This window comes from Theropithecus gelada, chromosome X (genome assembly GCF_003255815.1).
Source record: "Theropithecus gelada isolate Dixy chromosome X, Tgel_1.0, whole genome shotgun sequence".
Lineage (NCBI taxonomy): Eukaryota > Metazoa > Chordata > Mammalia > Primates > Cercopithecidae > Theropithecus > Theropithecus gelada.
Genome location: NC_037689.1, coordinates 94897983 through 94914980, shown reverse-complemented (window position 1 = coordinate 94914980; position 16998 = coordinate 94897983). Strand labels below are relative to the sequence as shown.

Genomic DNA, 16998 nt, shown 5'->3' with positions numbered 1-16998 from the left:
GAAAACTTACCAAGAGGCGAGGGACCTAAATTGCAATAGAAGAAATTTAGTTTTATTCTTGAAGAAATAAAAAAAAGATTTTAAGATGCTAGACTGCATTTTCAATGGAAGAGGACTTCTGTTTTGAGAAGCATTATAAAATAACTAGCAGCTTTCTGATTTCAGTTTATACACAGTTCAGTGTCAGAGGAATTGTGAATATGTAGAGATGGAACAAAAGGATGTTTAATTATTTTATTGCTGTTATAACCTAGTGTATTTTAAAATGTCTAAGGTGTATTAAGACATGGTCCTTGCCCTCTGAGAGCATATAAGCATTTTAATTACACAGTATTATTTAAACAAAACTAATGTTTAATTGAAATTAATTATAAAAGGCAAGCGTGCATAAGAAAGGTGAACACACAGATGGAAAAAAAACTTGAAAAGGCACAATGGTTAATCTATTTCAGACACAGGGAAAATGGCTTAGAATTATAGGCCATTGATAAAAATGGGATTCTTTCTAATATTTATGTATCTTTTTCCTCACATTTAAATCGCTGAGTATATGGTTTATCTGCATTGATGTTAGCAGTTCGTGAACATCTGCTATGAAAGCCACAAAGACCATGTCGGCAGAGTCATTTTTGGCCCATTGAGCAACACGTGCACAGAGGTCTTTAATTCTCTGTAATGTAGCAGCTTTTCCATAGGCAGGGTTCTCTCTGTGTTGTAGGTATGACTGTAGGCATTGTCCAGTTGGCAGAAAATAAGAATTGCCTATTAGCACATGGTGAAAGACTAAATATTAACAGTGTTAGAGAGGATGAACACCTGTGGTGTCAATTATTATCCACAACTGCCTGAAATCCACCAAATCTTACTTAGTTATTGGTTAAGAGGCCAAGCTCTGAAGTCAGTCTGACTGGATTCAAATCCCAGCTCTCCCACTTACTTACTATGTAACTCCAAACAATGTACTTACTTTTCTAAGCCACACTTTCCTCATCTATAAACTGGGGGTGATAATTCTTATGAGGATCAAATTAGGTTTTACATGAAGCTTGCCTAGCACAGTTCTTGGCACTTAGTGTTCTCTAAAAGTTCACTATTATTCAGTGTTAAATACAACAGAATGACTGTTATATACTGTATTAGTTTGCTAGGGCTGCCATAATAAAATACCAAACTGGAACACAAACAACAGAAATTTGTTTTCTCCCCATTATTTTTATTTATTTATTTATTTATTTTTGCTTTTTGTTTTGTTTTGTTTATTTTTTGAGACAGAGTCTCACTCTGTTGCCCAGGTTGGAGTGCACAGGCATGATCTCAGCTCACTGCAACCTCTGCCTCAGTTCAAATGATTCTCGTGCCTCAGCCTCCTGAGTAGCTGGAACTATAGGCATGCGCCACCATGCCCCCGCTAATTTTTATATTTTTAGTAGAGATGGGGTTTCGCCATGTTACCCAGGCTGGTCTCAAACTCCTGACCTCAAGTGATCTGCCGGCCTCGGCCTCCCAAAGTGTTGGTGATTATAGGCATAAGCCACCATGCCCGGCCCCTCTCCCCATTCTTGACATTAAAAGTCCAAGACCAAAGTGTCAGCAAGTTTGGTTTCTTCTGAGGCCTCCCTCCTTGGCTTGCAGATGGTCATCTTTTCTCTCTGTCTTCAAATGGCCCTTCCTCTGTGCCTGCACACAACCCTGGCATCTCTCTGTGTGTCCAAATGTCCTCTTAACAGGACACCAGTCAGACTGGATTAGGGCTCACACAAAAGGCCTCCTTTTTTTTTTTTTTTTTTAACCGAACACTTTAAAAGCCCTATCTCACACAGTCACATGCTGAGATGTTAGGCTTCAACATATGAATTTGGGGAGGATGGGGGGACACAATTCAGTCGGTAACACATAGCTTTTCTCATTCCAAGCAAAACCACTCCACACAATAAGAAAATCTGAAATAATTTTGGGAAAGAGCCTCAGTTCTCTAGTAATACTTCTCTGCTTTCTAACACAGAGAGAACTTATTTAAGCTCATTTAACTTTGGGAGGATAGACAGAAAGATGGATAAATAGATATAGAGAAACATAGAAACACATAGATTACATATTATATCTTGGATACAGACAGACACCAATCACACTTCGTATAAGAGCTCTTTGAGTGCATAAGCACTCTGCCAAAAAAGCATCATAATCGTCAATAAAAATAAATGATTTACTAGAAATATACAAAGCAGTTATGTTCTCCAAGCACAAGAGTTACATTGCACAAGCAGTTATTTTCTCCTTAGATCACAAGTTCATTAAAGAAAAGAACCATGACAGGTTACTAAAAATTTACAAACAGATCAGCATAAAAACTGAACCCAAATGCTTTTAATATCTTTGATGCTGTTACAGTTCATTTTTCTATATTGTTTTAATAGGTAATTATGGCTGCAACTATAAAAGCACATGCAATTAATGTAGTAATCATGGTATCCAAATTATGGTGACCACAGTAAAAAAAAATTACTCTAAATGTCACTGGTCACATCACCATTATTTAGCGATGCAGACCCACAAAGCATTTCAAACAAGCATATAAACTAGATGCTAATACAAGTTATGAATATCATTTATCATTTTTAAATGTTATGAATATCAGTGGACCACTGACAGGAAATACCTTGGTCAGTATATACTACTCAAAAGACTATCCATATAGCTATCAGTCAAAAACATCTCCATGGGACAAGGCCAGACTCTAATTAGCCTCCAAGAATCTGGGGATGGAGGCAATGTCTTTTGAAAAACTGAAGCACGAACCTACAGAAATACATATAACACGTAGCTTAAATGAGGAATCACATGAAGGGCTTTAAACACTCTGAAACACTTCATAAATCTAAGGTGGCCTTTTTAAGATTATCCTATTCTACTTATTCAAAGGAACTAATGTTGGTTCAACCAAACAGTCCTTTTCAAACAGATAAGCAGACAAAAGAAACTTGATTAACTAAAATGAAAAATGGAATCAAATATATGAGAAAAGGGCCAACATTTTATATACAGTAGTTAAGCTAATTTTTTTTTTTTTTTTTTGAGACAGGATCTCAACTGTGTCACCCAGGCTTGAGGGCAGTGGCACCATCTCAGCTCACTGCAGCCTTGACTTCCAGGCTCAAGAGATCCTCCTACCTCAACCTCCCTAGGAGATTGGACTACAGGAGTGTGTCACCACACCCAGCTAATTATTTTTTTGTAGAGACAGGGTCTTGCCATGTTGCCCAGGCTGATCTTGAACTCCTGGGCTCAAGCGATCCTCCCATCTCACCCTCCTAAAGTGCTGGGATTACAGGCATGAGCCAACTGCATCTAGCCTAAAGTAACTTCTAAACATTGATCATAATCTGATTATTTCCTCTTTTTCCCCTGCTGACAAGGCTATCTGGATAGAGGAAGCACTGCCTCATAAAAAAAAATCCCTGTGTTATGCCACTTTAAGTTTTATAATGGCAACAGCAAATTCTATACAGAGCTTTTAAAGGATACATATTGTAGAAACTATATTACTTAACAACAAAAACACACAAAAAAAGATATCATGTAATTACCTCATTCTATACAAATGATCAAAATTTTTGCCATTGTTAGTAAAATAAACCAATCCAGTGTAAAAAATAATGGCTATACTAGTCTTAAATGTCTTACATCAAGCATCAGATTTTAAATCGATTCTTTTACCTGATTATATACATAGAGAAATATCCTAAATAGAAATATCCAACATGATCACAATCAAAATGCACAGCTAATGAATTTGTGATGCAAAATCATACATGAAATATACATCTTTTAACTTCTAATATCAGGATATATTATAAAATATAATGACCCATATTCATAAATATTGATATAATCAATTTTCAAAATATATGTCTAAACATAATACTAATATTCATGCTGTCTGTTAGACATTTCCAAATGCCCAAGGTAAGATGACTTGTTAATATTTCATAATCTATGCTTCAGCATTCATTAAACAATGAATTTAATCTGGCATGATGAAAAAATGCAATTTATGGGAATGCACTGGAAGGGAAGGAACTGTTAAGATAGCGTTCCGAAAATGAATGGAAATTTAAATAACAAAACCTTTCAAAACATATACAGACACTCCTATCCAAAACAAGTATAATATAGAAGTTAGCTTGCAGTGTTAAAACATTAGGAAATGGAAAAGTAGCTACTCATTGGGCATAATGAATGTGAAATTAGAAAAGACTGAAATTGGTACTTCAATAGTGTTTGTGCTATTTTTAAAAGGTCACTTATAATATGCCATCATTAAATAGTTTCAGGTCTTATTTTCATCTGATTACCAAATGAGTTTTTCTACTTTATATATACTAGTTTAAAATAATGGCATTATTTTTACTCTGATTGAATTTAGATTTTTAACAAAATTATCACCACCATAAAACTAAATATTTTACAGTAGCAACTATCCTACGATTTCTAAATCCATTTTTAAAAATCAAATTGGAATACAAGAACGCAACGTTTTATCATCACGAAGCAGCTACTACAACCTCCAATAATCAATGTTTTGTCTCCCCCTTCTGGACTACACAATTATAAAAAGGAGAGAAAAGGAAACGTAAGATTTAATCTTTTTTCACAGAACATATTCAAATAATTGGCCTGACACAAGTGTAATACTACATGAAGTAATTATTAAGATACTATTCTATAAATAAACTAATAAAACTTCAATTTATTAATGTAGTAGCAGCTTAACAGCCCACAAAGCATGCTGCCACACTTGATGGTATTTTAGGTATATTACCATTATTAGGTAGCTTATAGTAAGTAATACATCGATAACATTTTAAATTTATTATTTTAAGCCTGATCATATGTTTATACTTTTTTTTTTGAGACAGAGTCGCACTCTGTCGCCCAGGCTGGGGTGCAGTGGCGCGATCTCGGCTCACTGCAACCTCTGCCTCCCGGGTTCAAGCAATTTTCCTGCCTCAGTCTCCCTTATTACAGGGGCCTGCCACCAGACCCAGCTAATTTTTGTATTTTTAGTAGAGATGGTGTTTCACCATGTTGGCCAGGCTGGTCTTGAATTCCTGACCTCAAGTGATCCGCCCACCTCGGCCTCCCAAAGTGCTGGGGTTACAAGCGTGAGCCACCTCTCCCAGCCATGTTTATATTTTTAACAGAAACTTATTCTCAGTATTAACTTCATCATCAGCCTGGGAGAGGGCGGGGTTGGGGGTGGGTGTTCATTTGGCTCTGTTTTGAGAAAACTCTTACAATAGTCATTCAATTAGTGCTCATGATTCCCATGCTCCATTAGGGCAAAGAAGCATGCATTTGTATCTGACCTTCACTGTCATGGGCTTGTTTTTTTGACTGAGATTATTAGGAACATTGCAAAAGGTACAAATATGACCTCTTAATTTTATGTCAGATGGTTTATCTGGTAAATGATACTACAGGCCACCAAAATGATTCATTTTTCTCTATCTTGGTCCACTGAATCATCTACAAGTATACTTGGCCTTCAATAGCTAGTAAAGATATTCAGGCTTCAGCTTTTAAGCAGGTAAATGTTATCAGAATGATCAGCAACATAGTCTCAGCAGCAATATACAGAGAGTACATTTAAAATGGTAAAAGCAGTAGTTTGAAACAGAGAACCAAATTATAAAATTACACTGCTAATGCTGTAAGAGCTAAATAAATGTTCTTGCATGGTGATACCTTTACTCTTGCTATTGTGATTCTAGTAATTTCTCCCTGATTAACATATCTAACTGAACTCAATCTTCTTTTACTCCAAACTTGGTCTTGTTCCTGACTACTCTATGAATGCTCAAGTCATTTTGGTCACCCATGCTTGAAATTTCAGTCATTATTGATTCATACATCTCTTCTGCCCTTTTAAAATCATTTGCACAGGCTGGGATATTTTACTTCCACAGTCTCTCTCATCTAAACCCTCCATTTAGTTCCTACTAACCACATTCCAGTTCAGCATCCTTATTACTTAAACTAGAGCAACAACCTCCAGCTTGATCTCCATGCCCTTATATCTAACCTCTCCAATTTTCACTGCTACATTTATCTTCCCCAAATACACCTTGGATTTTGTTGTTCCACGGCTCAAACCCTTCCAGAGCTCTTGGCTGGCTATTAAAGTGACAATTCCTCAACATATCTCTCCTAAAATGACCTGAACCTACCTTTCCGAATTAACAACCCACTAACTATGCTTAACATATGTTTTTAGTCACCCTAACTCTTGGAATTAAACACCCCCATACTTTCCCTTGTTCACCCCACTCCACACACAGTGGCCTCTGCTATTCCTTCAGATACTCCAAGCACACTCCTGCCTCAAGGGCTTCGTATTTGACGTTCTCTCTTCCCTAGATATTTGCATGGCTCTTCTCATTTTCATTCAGGTCTCCGTTCAAATGTCATTTGCCCAAAGAGCTCACCTATCTAAAATACCACAGCCTGATCACTCTCTGCTTTCTCTTTTTTTTTTTCTTAATAGCGCTTACCTGTCATTATATTTGATGTGTGTCATATTGTCTGTTTCCCCATCTTTTTTTTTTTTTTTTTTTTTGAGACGGAGTCTGGCTCTGTCGCCCAGGCTGGAGTGCAGTGGCCCGATCTCGGCTCACTGCAAGCTCCGCCTCCCGGGTTTACGCCATTCTCCTGCCTCAGCCTCCTGAGTAGCTGGGACTACAGGCGCCTGTCACCGCGCCTGGCTAGTTTTTTGCATTTTTTAGTAGAGACGGGGTTTCACCGTATTAGCCAGGATGGTCTCGATCTCCTGACCTTGCGATCCGCCTGTCTCGGCCTCCCAAAGTGCTGGGATTGCAGGCTTGAGCCACCGCGCCCGGCCTATTTCCCCATCTTGAATGTAAGTTCCATGAAGACATTATCTGTATAGTTCATCATTCTAGCACCTAGAATAATTCCTGGCACTAGTAAGTACCCAGTAACTTTGCGTTCAAGAAAGGAATGAAACTGAGTCCAGAGGGGTTTACAAGGTCACAGGGAATGAATGGGTAGTGAATCAGGATTCACACTCAGGCTCTTCTGAGGCTGAGACAAATGCTTTCCCCAAAAGCCGTTGCTGCTGCCAACTTATTAAATTACCTCTTATTTAACATTATAAGGTCTGGTCATTACAATGCTTGCTATTTTCCAACTATCATATGTAATCATATCAATTCTTACTTTTTGTCACAGAAGAATGCTTATTTTTCTACCTGTGGATAAATTATTCCTGGCTTGCAATGAAATCAAATCAGTCATATTAGCTGTTTTCTAAATCTGTTTCATGCATTGTTACTAAATAATAAAAACAATTTATTTTGCTTCACAAAATTCTGCAACACTTATTTAGAACTAGAAGCCATTGAAAAAAGTAATTCAGTTCTATCTCTACCCTACTCCAAATTCTTTGCTATTTCTAGAGATCTACAGAAAGATATTTTAGCATTTCCCATCAGACAGTATCTATACCAAATCCTCAACTATTTTATTAAATTTTTAAAATAATCTTGTCAATATTAACTTGAGATCATATATGATTTTACTTTTTTCCTCAAAGCCCAGCAATAATCCACATCACATAACAAATAGCTTCCAATAAACAGGCAAAACATTCTCCTTCCAGCATCCAGCTGAATCCTTCCCACCATTCTTGACCCAGAATAAATCCCATTTTTCCCTTTAAATCTTCAAATAGCAAACATCTTGAACATTTAACAACAACAAAAAAGGCAGCTCATAGTCTTATCTCATCTTACCATGTAGTGTTTATGTTTTATGTCTTTCATATCAAGCATTTTGTAGAATTCAAGACATTTAACAAAAATGTAATTCAGACCTACTATTTGCAAGATTCTTTACATGTTAAATATATTAAACATAAACAATATACTTCAAAAATATCACAAATTTAGTATTATTCTCTTCATTTTATCAATGAAAAGACTGAGATTCAGAGAAGTAAATTATCCAAGGTCACACATCTAGTATACAGCAGGGACAGAATCTGAAACCAAGTCCATTTGCCTCTGAACCCATGATTGCTACCAAAATTTGCCTTCCTTCATAGGGTCTGTATTGTGGATATACAAAGACTCATAGTATGTGAGAGAGTATTATTCAAGGATATAAATTACTACAGGCATAAAGTAAAATAGGAGTATTCTAAAAGCCCTTAAGGAATATATGAAGAAATAGGAACCATAAGATAAAGTTAAGAGTGACTCCCTAAGAGTTAAAAATAAAGTGCTATAGGAGTTCAGATATATTACTTTATGTGGAAATGGGAGGGCGGATCAAGATCAAGATAGGCTTCATGGAAGAGCTGTGGAGGACGGCTAGAATGTTGACAAAGGAAAGAAAATATTCCATACAAAAAAAGATCCCTTGAGCAAAGTCAGAAGTAGTACTGCCTGAGGCTAAGGGGGTGGTTTTGTTCAGGTAACAGGCAGTTGCCCAGTTTGACTTTTAAAGTACAATTCATATAGAATAGTGAAAAGTAAAGACTGATGGTAGCTCAAGACCAGGAGGGCCTTCAATGCCTCCATTTCTGCTTCTAATCAACATTGGATAGACAAAGGCAAAACAGGCCTATGCTGACCTCCTAGTTCACTACATATTCCATCTTTCGGATTTCAATCTGGCTTTCATATCACTCATTTTTGGACCAATGTGTGTAATCTCTGGGCAACTGCAATACTTAAAGTGATTATTCTAGAATTTCTTTTTGAAACACCTCTATAAATTTCCTCCCTGCCCTTTGTATCAATGAATAAATCTCTCCGTCTGTTGAAGATTAATGAGATCGTGATGCAAAAGCCCTTTTGTACCTGATTTTCACCAGTGATCTTACATATTGTTTTCTTATTCCCTTTAGTTGCAGAAAACAAAATAAAACAAAAAATTTTTCTTCCTTAGGACAACCGTCCCATCTAAACTCTAGAACAAACCCCTAATCATTTCCTCTAGAAGCTAATTCCTATAGTTTCTTCCCTTTATAGCAGGATTTGCAAACTCAAATGTGAGGCGGTCCCAGATAAGACAATGGGTATGAAATAGTTTACACTATGGATCAAAACACGTAACTCATTATACTGTTTTTCAAAACACTCTGGGAAACATATACATATGTGTATATACATATATATATACACACACCACATATAGCCTGCTGGTCTGCCATTTTGCAACCTTTACTATATTGCATCTTCATGTCCTATCTTTATTCTGTTTACCTGTCTGTCTTCCCCATTAGACCTAGTTTCTTGAACACAGCAGCTATGTTCATTGTGGAAAAAGAACATATAAATGATTTATTATAATAAAATATGTTAAATATAACAGTTGAGCTATAAACATGGTGCTATGGGAAGGACGGAGTTATCTAGAGCAGCTTTGTCTAAGATTGACAGGAACTTAATCTTGATGGATATTTAGGAGCTTGGTGGACACATTAAAGAAGAAAACGGCATTCCAGCTCAAAAAAATACAACATGTTTGATTTAAAGGTATGAAAGAATAAGGTATGAAGGAATTGCCAAGTGTTCCTATACAGATAGAAGGCAGGCACCAGTAAGAATGACGCTGGAGATGAAATTAGAGAAGCAGGCAGGGATGAGATCACAAAGGACAACAGGGAGCCATTTGAAGGTTTTGAGGAGCGAAATACAGTAGTCCGTCTTTATCCACAGGAGGTATGCTCCAAGACACCCAGTGGATGCCTAAAACTGTGGATAGTTTTGAAACTCTATATGTAGTATGTTTTTTCCTATGCATATAAACCTATAACGTTTAATTTATAAATTAGGCACAGTAAGAAATTAACAATAGCTAATAAAATAGAACAATTATAACAATATACTATAATGAATTACGTGGGCCGGACGTGGTGGCTCACGCCTGTAATCGCAGCACTTTAAGAGGCAAAGGCAGGTGGATCGCTTGAGCTCAGGACTTCGAGACCAGCCTGGGCAACATGGCAAAACCCCAACTCTACAAAAAAAAATACAAAAATTCGCTGGGCATGGTGGAGCACACCTGTAGTCCCAGCTATTCTGGAAGCTAAGGTGGGAGGATCACTTGAGCACGGAAGATCAAGAATGCAGTGAGCCAAGATCGTGCCACTGCACTCTAGCCTGGGCAACAGAGTGAGACCCTTTCTCAAAAAAAAAAAAAAAAATTATGTGAACATGGTCTCTCTCAAAATGTATTATTGTGCTGCACCTCAGGTAACTGAAACAGAAAATGAAACTGCAGATAAGAGGGTACTGCTGGAGCAAGATCTCTGTAACAGTGTAGAACATGCATGGGTGAGAGACTGAAGACAAGGAGACTGCTTGGTAGGCTACAGCAATCACATGGGTGTTAAATGATGACAGTCTGAACTAAGGAAGTTAACAGTGTGGGTGATGAGGGGAGAGAGCTGGTACCAAGACTAGAAATACAAGCTGCTTCCAGCCCATATGAAAATAAGCTAAAAATCTCGTTATCTCCCCAAACTCGTTATTTAACCCCACCTAGCCTCCAGTTTAATACAAGTCCTCACTGACTCACTCAAAAATCTCCCAGGTAGCTTCCCGAATAAGTCTCTCTATCAGAATCCAGTACTTCTTAAAGTGTGAAGTATACTTCTCAGACTACCTTAACAGAATCTCTGGAGGTGCTAGATAAAAATGCAAATTTCTTGGCCATATCCCAGGCCACCTGAATCACAGTCTTCTTGGAGCAGGACAAAATTTGCATTTTTATGTACTTTCCAGTTTGAGAACCATTAGCCTAATCCAGCCTATGCACCTATCAAATTTATTTTTCTTAAACACTGCTTCCATCATGTTACCTCCTTGCTCAAACTAATTTATAATTTGCTGCCTGGACTTCAAGACCCTCTTTCAACTTGATTTTTTACTCTTTCCAATATACATTCTTTGTTTCAACAAAGTCAGCCTCATCTCTCACTTCCCTCTTCTCTGCCTCCACACACATGGTTTGGTTCTCTTTCCAGGCCTTTGCATTTAATATTACTTCCAGAATCTCAGAGCTTCTCCATAGTCTCTCCTCCCTAGCCAAACCCCAGCCATCATAACTAACTATTCCCTGAAAGACCAATTTAAGTGCAGAAATTTACACAGGTTTTTCTCTAATTACTCCAACCTTACTTCTCTCTCCTACTTATGAATTCCTATTACATTTATAGTCAGCATGCACAATTTAAGGTTTGATTATTTCAACACATATCAACTAGGTCCTATCTCATTCTTATTTTCCAGTCATCAGTGCACCTAGAATAATTCTTGGCATATAATGAGCACTAAATAAATATTCGATTTTTGAAATTATCCTGAAAGGATGATGGCTTTTCCCCCTAGATGTCTTGTGAATTTAAAAAAAAGTAAGATAATGAAAAGAAGGAATCAATTTTTAAAAGCAAAACAAATACTTCACTATTCTAGATACCTCAGTACTCAGTGATGTTAAAGATAATGTTTCCTACCACCTTGTTCTCTAGAGAGTGCTTAGTCATGAAGATAAGGTAATTACAAACAGCTCTCAATCACAATACGGGCCACTTTGGGCGTGTTATGTAATAGTGTATCATGTAATTATAGCACTGAAATATAGTGCCTTGAATATAAAACCTTTAAATTACAGCCATGGAAAGAACCTTAAAAGATAATTTGAGCTAATCATTTCAATTTATCCATTTAATAATTGAGCCCCAGAGAAATTACATGACTTGCCCAAAGTAGCAAAGCTGATTAGTAGCATCCAACAAAGACAAGCATCCAGGCCTCCCGACTGCATGGAAAGGGTTGTTTTCATTACTCTATGTGCTCAGTGATACTGAAATCAAAGTGACATATTTTAAAAAGAATTCCTGTTAGCATAAACCAACATTTTAGGATTCTCCTCCTGATAAAATTGAGGTAAAACATACAATTTCATCAGAATCATAAAGACTGACACAGGCATACTTCAAAAAAAAAAAGGTGAAAACTTCTAAGATAAAATATACAAGCATATTCTAGTTCTAAAACATCTCCCAAAACCACGAAAGAAATACTTGCCCAGGCTAAATTTTAATCACCTGATCATAATATTCATCTCACTGCTTTGGCAAAATATATACCAAAAGAACCAAACATATAAAATACTACAAGCAAAAATCACAATTTACAAAACCACAAATTTATATCTCAGGGTAAAACACATCTTTTGTACTCACCGTCACTTTACTTCCAACTATCTGCATGCAGTGGTCAACGAAGAGTGGTTATGGTGTAAAAAAAAACAAACAGCAACAATATTAGTAGTCAGAAGCTTTTCACAGAGGTTAAGTGTTTAGTAAATTAGTAAATAGCTAACCCTATTTATATTTTTGATACTTCAGATATACAGGCTAAAATAGATATATCAATATTAATTTCTACTATGTTTCAAAATTGTGTAAAGTCTACAGAATAAGGATTCTCAAATAAGTGATAATTACTATTTGAGGATTTTTTAAATGTACTATATAATGGGCTTCTCATATAGTATAATCTAAACATCAAGTTATGCAAGGTTAAGTGTAATCAGGCATCAGATTTTTTTACCAGCTCATAGCCCCTGAAAAAATTATCAATAGAAAATTGTTTTGTTTTTTTTTTTCCAATATTGCCTTTTCTTTTCTTTCCTTCTTATGGCAGGTATACTATCAAGGTTGAAATAGTACACCTTCTTATGGCAGGTATACTATTAAAGTATTTTAGAATATAAATGTTACATTTAAAGTCATGCATTAAGTTCAGAAGTAAACTTTAGGTTGAAAACAAATATTTTTTATTGTTATGAATTCAAGGTGTATAATACTGTATTATACTTGAAAATTATAAAAAAGATTGCTTATTATTCTAGTTTTCTGGGTAATTCTAGCATTTCTATTATAAGATCAGAATTTTCTACATAACGTGAAGACAAAGAAGCATTTTACATCTAAACATGCACATGTTCAGAAGGAGGAAATAGTTCAAAAACTGCAGCTCTAATTGAGCTTTCCTAATGGATAAGTGATAAAAGAATTTCTGAGAGGCAGAATTGTGTTTAAGAAAGCAGGAAGTAAACTCATAGTCCTAAACATAATTTTATGCAAAAATCCAAATATAAACCAAATCACTGTTATCAGATTCCCACTTGAATATCAAGCAGTGTCCAAAAAACAGCTAAGCCACAATACAAAACCATTAATCCGATAGCAGTTATTATCAAAATGTGTTCTATTTTTCAGCTAGTGCTTTAGAAATAAAAATCAAATTTAATTAAAACCCCAGTAAGAATCCTATGCTGAACAGGATATCATAAAATACAAAAAGATAATGACAGTTTCCAAGAAAATTATTTCAGAAGAATCCATGAATCTCAGAATAGAGAAGCAGCTTTCTTAAATATTCATTCAGTAGACTATTTACAAGCAGTGATTATTTAGTTGAATAAAAGCCTCTTTGGTGCCATTAACAGTCTTCTGAATTAAAAGATATGCTATTGACCTAAATTATTTCCTCCCACCAAAAAGACAGAGGTCGTATTTGTCCCTTGTTTATGTAGCACAGACATGAGACTAAAAAAAGAATGTGAGCCTGCGTTAACAATTAAAGCAGGTCTATACTCAGTGAAACAACCAGAATATGGCCCATTTAATGATTCATTTTCGCTGCAAAATAACTTCATTTAGCTAAAGAATAAACAGTAATAGATAAGATTTAGTACCCAACAGAAGCTAAGAGAAAATATTTTGGCCATGTCTGGGTTCAACTGTTTGATCATATCCAGACCATACCTGGAAAAGACCTGAAAGAGTATCTGATAATGACAAAAGCAAAACCATAATACATGTATACACATACACATATAAGTATACTGCAACTTTTAACTACTCATTATACAGGTCAGTCTAACAAATCTGCAGGTGTAGCTGGCATCACTATTTTAAATTATTTCCTACTGAGATTTAAAAAAAAAATGTTGCCTCTCAATGGTTCACATGTCTCAAAAAATATAACTTTACATATTTTAAAATTTCAAAGATTACGATCTAAATTCAAAATAAACTAGTCTCTTGATATTCTAGGAATGACACTGACACTGGCATTTGACAAACTAATGTTGGGACTTCGGTGGATAACTTTTCCTCATAAACGTCTATATGTGCTGTGAAGTGCCTGTGAGATCCCTTCTAAATTACCAACATATTGTTTCAGGATTACCAATCAGTAGGACAACTTTTGCAATATTAACAAAGCTTGGTTTTCCATTTTTTGAAAACATATGCTGGTGTTTTGAAAATATAGACTCTTCCAGGTTATTTGTGGTCAAATTATCTACATGTACCTATTACCCTAGGTCAGGTCCATAACTACGCTTCCTACAATGAACAATGGACACTAAAATGCAGAAAGGAGGTTCTTCTCCATCCCTCTATTTAAAGGTCATTCATCATGGACAGAGTTACTCAAATTTTTTCCTTTAACATTCACACAATTTAACATTCTCTATTATGGGACTTTAAGAAGAAAAAAACTAAGCAATAGTTTTTATTATTATCTTATGGTTTCCTTTAGAGTCTCCTTTTCTATGCTAATTTTAGCGAAGTTAATTACACTACAAAAGACTCTTGTTTGCTTTAGAAACAAGTCTTGACGACATATTGGTGTACAGCTTCATTTTACTTTTATGTCCTTACTCAGGAACCCAGGAGCATGATAGATATTTCTATCTAAAATTTGGTTTTAGATCCCATACAAAATGACTAATGCAGGTGTTAAAAGGGAAAAATGTACAATTTATGTTTAAATTTAACTACAATTCTCACATGTTTTACATGTGACTATAAAACATTTTTCCATCAGGGACTCTAGCTCTTAACTTTGTTACCTCAAAATGAAAGCTGTGACTAAGAAAGCATTTTCATAAAGTAGTGGTAACTATCATGTCTACTCTAAACGTAAACTTTAGTGTTGTGATAATGAAAAGGTCAAAAGATTATTGTTTGTCACTGAAGGCCAACGCTCTCACCTTCAAAAGGAAATTACATAAATAATTTTTGTGGTTTTAATGATAGAAAACACAGTACTAATTAATGTCTTTCCAAGGTGAGAAAGCTCCAAAACATGCTTGTCAACAGGCTTTCTTCCATCATAATATCTGGGTCATGAAAAATATTAGCAAAAAAATGTATACTCCTAGAAATCTTATCAAAGTCCTGTGCATATTTCAGGTACTCATATGTACACTGAATGAAACAAATAAAGGCCATTAAGTAGTTCTGATTTTGAGGCTAATGCCTTAAACATAGAATTTTCATGTCTTTTGAGAAACACTGAATTTCCATCTTTTGAATAATGCAATTCAAATGAGCTCATCTAATATTTATCCAATTTTTTGCATTTTAATCTGAAAAATGAGTATATAACTTGAAGTGTGCATTTCTTTGGTCACTTGAAGAGGAAATAATATGAGAATAAATGAAAACAAGTTCTGCACAGAAATCAAGTAATAATCAAAAGGTCAAGGAATAAGAGTTTCATATAATCATTATATTCAGTCCCACTTACACAAACAACAACAAATGAGTCAGAGACTCTAACAAAATCTTATCATTAAAACCACATGATTATTCATATATTATTATCTGTACTTTGCACTCAGATTCAGACATATAGATTTACTAGTGTATCAGCCTTTAGGTATTTGAAAAATAACATTGAATGTACATCCTGCATTTCCTAAAGCATTTTACCGTGAACAATAACTTGAGTGCAAAAATGAGAAGAGATTCATCAGAATTTCAAAGTAAAACCCTATGCATCACCTAATTCTATTGAGAACGACGCTCATGGCAAATTTCACTTATCACTTGAAACATATTTCTGCCCTTGGATACCAGAAGCAAATTAAAAAACATGCTGTTGCTCTGCTATGGTGGAGCTGCAATGTGTTATGTTTAAATAGTTCAGCATTCAGATTTAGCTTGCTTAAAGTACAATATAGAATCAATACAATCGTAGAATTCACGGCAAAATGCATTAGTAATTGCCACTGGAATTGCTGTACTGAAATAGCATTAATAGGATAGCCAAATAACTTTAGAATATATTTTTTCAATGAAGACTTGTTTTCTGCAATAGTCAACTTATGAAATTTAAAACGCATGAACTAAATGTGTACGTGTGTGTACACATATATGTATACACACAAAATATCACTGTGTGTGTGTGTGTATATATATATACACACACATATACACACATACAGTGGTTTTATGAACTCTAGGTATTAAAAGCTTTTTCTTTACAGAAATGTAAAAGATGCATTTTACTATTTCAAAAATACAACTTTTTTTTACCCAAAAAACAAAAATCTAAGCTTAAGACTATATTTGGATGTGCATTAGGAAGTGAACAGAGCAAAATACTCCACTAAAACCAAAGTTTCCTATTAATAACAAGTCCTTTCAATGAACTTTACTTTCAAGTCTTGGGACTCACAAACAGATTTGATTAAAGCTCCTATTAGGTGACATCCTTTACTTTAAATGAAGCTATACAATAGCAATTATGAGGCAGCTTACATAGTTTGCATCATATAAAATTAAGAAAAAAGCTAACTGTTAATTAAAAAGTACTGCTCTAAGTTTCATGCAAGTAGACACCAGACATGCAGCTTTAATGTAAACTGAAGCTGTGACTATGCTAAGTTGTGCCTTCTTCAAAATCCGAAATTTTCATCTAACCACATTTGGAGCAGAATATCTGCAAAATGCAGTCAATTTTTAGTATGTACACAAAAGCTCAGGACCGGATTGGATTACCTCAGAGCTTTATATCCTTTGTCTAGCTTGTAATAATGGAAGTGTCTCATTTCTAATGATGAATAGTTTAAAAATATATATTTAATACTAAATGTGTAATACAT

The 16998-nt window shown here is 35.2% G+C and overlaps 1 protein-coding gene across 5 annotated transcripts in view; it reads right to left on the bottom strand.

Annotated features, from left to right (window-relative positions):
- DIAPH2 (diaphanous related formin 2) overlaps positions 1 to 16998 on the bottom strand; it is a 931860-nt gene that overhangs the window by 840812 nt on the left and 74050 nt on the right. For 3 of the 5 annotated variants that reach the window (XM_025372652.1, XM_025372653.1, XM_025372656.1), the window contains one exon: positions 12275 to 12295. The exons of the other annotated variants lie outside the window; for them this stretch is intronic. In XM_025372652.1, the coding sequence (XP_025228437.1) occupies positions 12275 to 12295 (21 nt within the window). The remainder of the gene's footprint in view (positions 1 to 12274; positions 12296 to 16998) is intronic. 5 annotated transcript variants of the gene reach the window in all.